Source organism: Octopus bimaculoides, chromosome 12 (assembly GCF_046866305.1).
Source record: "Octopus bimaculoides isolate indiv1 chromosome 12, ASM4686630v1, whole genome shotgun sequence".
NCBI classification, from domain to species: domain Eukaryota; kingdom Metazoa; phylum Mollusca; class Cephalopoda; order Octopoda; family Octopodidae; genus Octopus; species Octopus bimaculoides.
Window position 1 is genome coordinate 59,562,396 of NC_142939.1, and position 6,516 is coordinate 59,568,911.

Consider the following 6,516-nt stretch of genomic DNA (forward strand, 5'->3'; position numbering starts at 1 on the left):
ATATGATTCTTGATTAATTATGATTCGTGTTTTTCAAGAAAATATTTCCTCAAATTAATTACACAGATCCTCTAAGTTGTTTGATTATCATACTACCAGATTCGATTTATCGCCTTCGTCACAAGATTTGCTTCACTAATAAATTCAGACAAAATTATTTTGTTTTCATTTCTTCTTGCTCTTCTTTTCCTTTTCTACCTCAGTCTCCCTCCCTCCTTCCCTCCCTCCCTCTGGCTCTTTCTCATTCTATAGGTTTCTATTTTATCACTTCATTCCTTCTTTCTCTCTTTCCCAATAATTTGAAATATTAGTTATTAATTTTGAATGTTTTCGTCGTTTCTGTTGGTTTCAAAAACTAATTTCTCCACTGATCGTTTTAAGTTAATTAATTCTTAATTAAGATGTATTTATTTGCACAAAACTGAAACAAGCAGTAAAAATTTCTTCTTCTTCTTCTTCATTTTCTGGTAATAATAACAACAACAATAATAATAATATTTATTATTATTATTATTATTATTATTATTATTATTATTATTATTATTATTATTATTATTATTATTATTATTAAAATTGTGTGCGAGTTATAATTTGTTTAATTAAAACTCATCTGGAAACTACAGTTATAACCACAAGCTCTTAAATGAATTAAGATTTGTTGGCAAAAATGTCGGATTTGCAAAGACAAACTTTGTTTATATAAAGATGAAGAGAAGATACTGGAGGGGAAGGGGTGCATGTTGGTGTTTTTGATATTGCTGTTGTTGTTTAGACTCAGGTAAGCCACAGTTAAGTAAATGATTTTATCATCAAAAGCGCTCCAGTCACAATCATCCCGGTGCTTTTGTACATCTTGGAGTATATTGCTCAATGTGTCCTTAGTCTCTTCAGAACAGTAAAGTGTAATTTAAGAAGAAATGGTTGCTATTTCTGGTAGGCGAGACGCTCTCTTGGATATTTCTTCGTTGACTCAAGATGGGAAAGTGAATATCATAAACCATTTGTTCATTCACTTACTGAAGCCTTTTTCTCACTATGGATCTTAGGCTGTCGACGACTTTTCTCTATTGTTCTGAATTCTGGGCTGTCTTTTCTACTGCTCTCCGTTTAGATTCTAGCTTTACCAGCTCTGTTCGTGTATATCGCTTCCAGTTATTTTTAGTGTGTCCTTTCTTCCCCCACCCTCACCTTCACCTTGTAGGTTTCAGGTCAGGGCTTGGCGTGTAATGCAGGATGTCGGTTTCCTCCTTTTGGATTTTGCCGCACCGTGTCATGTTTCCCTGAAGGAAAAGTTTTCCACTTCCATGTCTTATTTGTTGAGAATTGTCATCGATGCTTCTTCAACATGTTTTCTAGGTAGGTGCTGGGAAAAGCTAATACATATTAGCCTAGTCCCTATCCTTTCACTTATCCCATATGGTAGGCGCCACCAGAAACCTCCGCTCCGCTGGCATAACTTACAGGATCAAAGAGACAAACCAGCCCCACACTGCAACAAGAACTAGATTTTGTAGTGAATATGTTCACAGCTTCCATTTCTACGTATGGCAGATTTGCTAGAATGCCGGACAAGAGTACTTATTAGTATTTTTGTTTTTTCGTTTCGCTTCATGCCTTTACGTTCTAATTTCCAATCCTGACCAAGTCGTCTATATCTCTAACCCTTCTAATGTCAATAAAATACGTACCAGTCAAGTACTAGAGAAGCTGATCCAATCGACCTCATCTTTGTACAATGATTAAAAAAATAGAAATAATAAATGAGTTTCGTATTTAGTTTGCAAGTTTCTTGATGATTGGAACTCGTGAGTTTAAGCAAATTTTGTTTGCCAATCATAAATACATGCACTCGTTCTATTTCACTTCTTTATTATCTATTTGTCGATTAATCGACCGTTCGTTTAATCGCTTGATCATTTAGGTTTTTCAAACTTCTTTCGTCGTAATACGCGACCTCATCAATGACTGGCACAATGACCGTCCCGAGATATAATAAAATGATATAAAAGAGAGTCAAATGCGGAGTCAATTGAAATGAAGATTTGTGTATAGAGGTAAAAATTAACGGAATACCAGCGTTATATTGTCCCTTGTCTAGCATACAAAAATTAAAGTGATTCTTCTTTGTGGTACCCACTGGCAGTCATGTGGGCTGGATCATTCTACCCTAATGTTTTGACCTTCTTTTATCTTTAACTTTTTCCAGTCATTGCACTGCGGCCATGCAGGAGCACCGCCTTGAAGGGTTTTGGTCAAACTCTGGTACTTATTTTAAGTAATGATGTTCATAAGCAATCTACATTGCGCATTTGTTCTAATGCGTGGTGAAAGCCGAAGAACAGCAGGCAAACTACTAAGAATACAGTAACTTAGTTTTAAAATTCTGGTTTAACTTCAGTGCCTTTGCGAAAGATTTTGTTGCACAACATCAATATTGGCCAAAGGCGGCGATTTGTCGGAATCGTTAGCACGCCTGGCTAAATGCCTAGCGGTATTTCGTCCGTCTTCACATCCGGGATCGACTTTGCTTTTCCTCCTTTCGGGGTCGATAAAATAAATACCAGTTGAGCATTGGTGTGGATGAGATCGACTTAGCCCCACCCCCAAAATTACTGGCCTTGTAACAAGATTTTAAACCAATATTAATACAGCCCCTATGTATGAAATATGGAAGCCTTGTGTCAGAAAGAATATAATGTGAAATCATAATATCTCTTCATTGTACATATTTTGCAGCATATCCAGTACTTTTACCAAATGTACAAAGCTGCCACAGTTCTGACCAAATTCCTTTAACAGCCAAACGGAAGCGTCGCCATCGGACTATATTTACTGAAGAACAACTGGAACAATTAGAAGCGACCTTTCAGACGACACATTATCCTGATGTTTTACTCAGGGAGAAGCTTGCTATGGAAGTTGAACTCAAGGAAGAAAGAATTGAAGTAAGCTGCGTTTTATCTCTACTAATCTTCCTGTTCCTTCCCCACTTTTATCTTATTCTTTCTCTGTTTTCCTTTTCTTGTTTAACATTTAAAAACGATCAAATAATAGTGGAGTGTTCGACTACAAATGTCTCTTAAGAAACACCAGTTCAAATTCTGCCGAGGCCGACTTTGCTTTTAATCCTTTCGGGGTTGATAAAATATGTACCAGTTGAGCACTCGGTTCGATGTAATCGAGCTTGAATTCTCCTCGAAATTACTGGCCTTGGTTCAAAATTTGAAACTAATATTACAGTTTACATTAATAAAAGACTAATGACTAATGCTATTATCTGTATAAAAAAAAAGTTATCAGTTCTTAAATTTTATTTGAAAAATATATATAATATAAGAGAAGTGAATCCTGAAGAACTGGTATACTTTAGATGCACCACAAAAAGACGCTGTTGAACGAATGTCCCAACCGCCCATTAACAATCGGTTCTCCTTACTCATCATATCTTTTATTTTTTTTACTGGTTTCAGTGATTGGCTAGCTCTTCTTTCAAGGGTTTAGTCAAACAAATCGGCTCCTGTACTGAGCTTTTCATTTTAAGTCTGGTACTTATTCTATCAGTCTCTTTTGCCAGATCGCTAGGTGCGAGGTATGTTAACACACCAGTACCGGCTGTCAAGCGATGTGTGGTGGGGCACACACACACACACACACACACACACACACACACACACACACGACGTGCTTCCACGCAGTTCCTGTCTACCAAATTCATTCAAAAGGTATTGGTCAGTCCGGAGTTATAGCCAGAGACATTTGTGAAAGGTGCCGTGCAGTGGGATTGAACCCAAAACTACAAAGTCGCAAAGCATGCTTCTTAACTAGACTGCTATGCCTGTGCTTATTTTCACAATAAATAAATAAATAAATTTCGAAAGTATTTAATATTTCTTTGTCATTCCGCAGGTTTGGTTTAAAAACAGAAGAGCAAAATGGCGGCGGCAAAAGAGAGAAGAATCTCAGAAAGGGACGATCGATGGAGACATGTTGGCAAATAAAGACGATTCTAATGCTTGTAAAACTGATGATGAAAGAATTGATGTCTTAAGCCTGGATCCTGTACCAGAAAGTGTTTCCCTCGATATGGGATTAGGACTTCAAGCGTCTGGAGAAATATCCAGTACGGCTTCACCATGACGGAATGTTGCGATATTTGTTTAATGTGAAATCTCCTTCAAGCATTTTGTTTATTTGATTGCTTGTTTGTTTTCTTGCTATTGTTGTTGCTGTTGTTGCTTCAGTCGTGTTCAAGGAAGCACTGATATTTTTATTGATACCTTTTAAACTTCTCGTAGAGAAGTAACAATAACTCGTACTGCAGATGTACTCAATTACCGAGCAGCTTCTAATTGGTAGCTTGATCTGCTAAAAGCAGCAGCAACATTTTCCTCAAATCACATTCTACCATCTTAAAAAAGAAGGACACATATTTGGATCACATGGTCCTGGATAAACACTGCCTGTAAAATAAAAAAGGAATAAGACGGGATGGTCATTGCTGGAATATCTTTGATCATAGACCTGCTCAATCACAGGATGAACTTGGGCTAAACAACAGCAGCAGCAGCAGCAGCAGCAGCAGCAACAACAACAACAACAACATCAAAATAATTTTCAGTGAGGAAGCATTTGTTCGATTAAAAGCTACTTTTGACCTTTATTTCTGGACAACATAATTTAAAAGTAAAAATGAAAAAATAATTATTAAGTCGCTGGACAGATTAAACATGGGATTAATTACTGACTTTATTATTCCACCCCACCCCCCAGTTCTCTACACCTCCTCAAATAAATGATCTGCTCCGCTTCGCCCTCACATTAACTTCTCTTCTCCCATCCCCTCTTGCTTTGAACTAGACACCCAGGCTGGGCCTTTTGTCGCCGACATATTTGAAAACGTCCTCTCAAGTGTATTAATAGTGGTACGTATTTTATGGAGTTTCTTTGAACAATGAAAACCAAAGGACATTCATTAAACGGGGTTTACATCAAAATAAGCCGTTCAATGTTGTATGTGTTTATCGATGTATAAAGGTGTATGTAAATGTATTTAAATGAACTGTTTATCGAGCAACATACACTGACAATGAACGATATTTTCCGACTAAGCCTTCACATAACAAAACAACCGTAAACATAACAAATATTAAAACACCAACCATAACAATAACATGACAACAATAATAATAACAATAACAACAACAAAACCAAATTAAATAAAAGAAATATTCAGACTATGAATTGATTTCGTATTGCAATGGGGGTAGTTTTGCTATCCTTATGAATTTCCTGTCTTTGAAAAATTCTAACATATCCGTTTCTGAGTGGAGCATACTGTAACAAGGTCACTGGGTACCGTCTAAGCACTGTACAGTAAAGATAAACTTCTAACGAGCGAAGTTTGCAAAAAAGGTTCTCTTCCTGGTTAAGACATTTGACTTCGTTCGTTACTCGAGACCTGTGATTTATTTCATTCTTTTTCTTTTCCCACCTTTTTTTTCGTTTTTTGGTTTTTGGTTTCTCTACATTCAATAGGCTGAAAATGGATGGACATCCATCTCCATGCACCCTACACAAAAATGACTTGTCTTTCATAATTTCATACATTAAATAAAGCCAAGCGAGACTCTTCCTTGGTGATGTGACCCAATGACTCATTATGATATTATTTCGTTTTGATTTGATTTTTTTTCTTTTTTTTTTTTGCGGGAAATGTAATAACTGCATTTGAACTACTACAAGAAATCGAAATCATGAATCGTGAATCACAAATCTGGCCCTATAGAGGTTTTCCTCCATGATGCTCAACTTGGATATTGATAACTACACTACCAATATCTAATATTTCATGGATATTCTAATAAAAATATCACTTCACCGCAATCGCTGCAAATATTGACAATAAAAATAAATTTTTAAAAAACTCGCAAAAAGTGCATTTCAATGGATAATTTAAATAAAAATATTTTCCTAAGAATTGCAATGAGACAATGGTATTCTCTAACTAATGACCAAGTTTAATGAAATGGACGTGTTTATATTACTGGTACCTGTAACTATTCCTCTGCGGGGAATAAACAGCAAAAATCAACGCTGGCGTGATTTAAACTCGGTAAACGAAGATGAAAATAAGAACCAATATAAAAACGGAAAAGGTAAAGAAGTTGACTGAACGTTTAACCCTCTTTGTCAACAAGCAGCGTATTCCACGTATATGTATATATTTCAGCCAAAAAAAACAAAAACAAAAAAAGAAATTGTATTACAATCACAAAAGAAAACATATCAATGGCTGAGTAAAAGAAAAAAAAAAAGAATAACACTATCACATAATTGTAAATATTTCTTGCATGAGCACCAGACCATACATTGTTGGTGCTGTATTTTAGCGACTCCTGAGAGACGAAATGTAAGACAAGCTCACCGGTATTTGAGCTTAGAGCGTAAATTAAATACCTAGAACAAAGTATTTCATGCGGCTCTCGAATCGATTTTCACCACCCATTCAACTATCGG

The 6,516-nt window shown here is 36.1% G+C and overlaps 1 protein-coding gene across 1 annotated transcript in view; it reads left to right on the forward strand.

Moving 5' to 3' along the window:
* The window catches only part of LOC106874467 (uncharacterized), a 31,044-nt gene extending 24,763 nt beyond the window's left edge, over window positions 1-6,281 (forward strand). Inside the window, exons 2-3 of the mRNA XM_052972204.2 lie at window positions 2,737-2,945; window positions 3,907-6,281. Coding sequence (XP_052828164.2) covers window positions 2,737-2,945; window positions 3,907-4,137 — 440 coding nt within the window. The 3' untranslated portion in view covers window positions 4,138-6,281. The remainder of the gene's footprint in view (window positions 1-2,736; window positions 2,946-3,906) is intronic.
* Window positions 6,282-6,516: the final 235 nt, after the last annotated feature.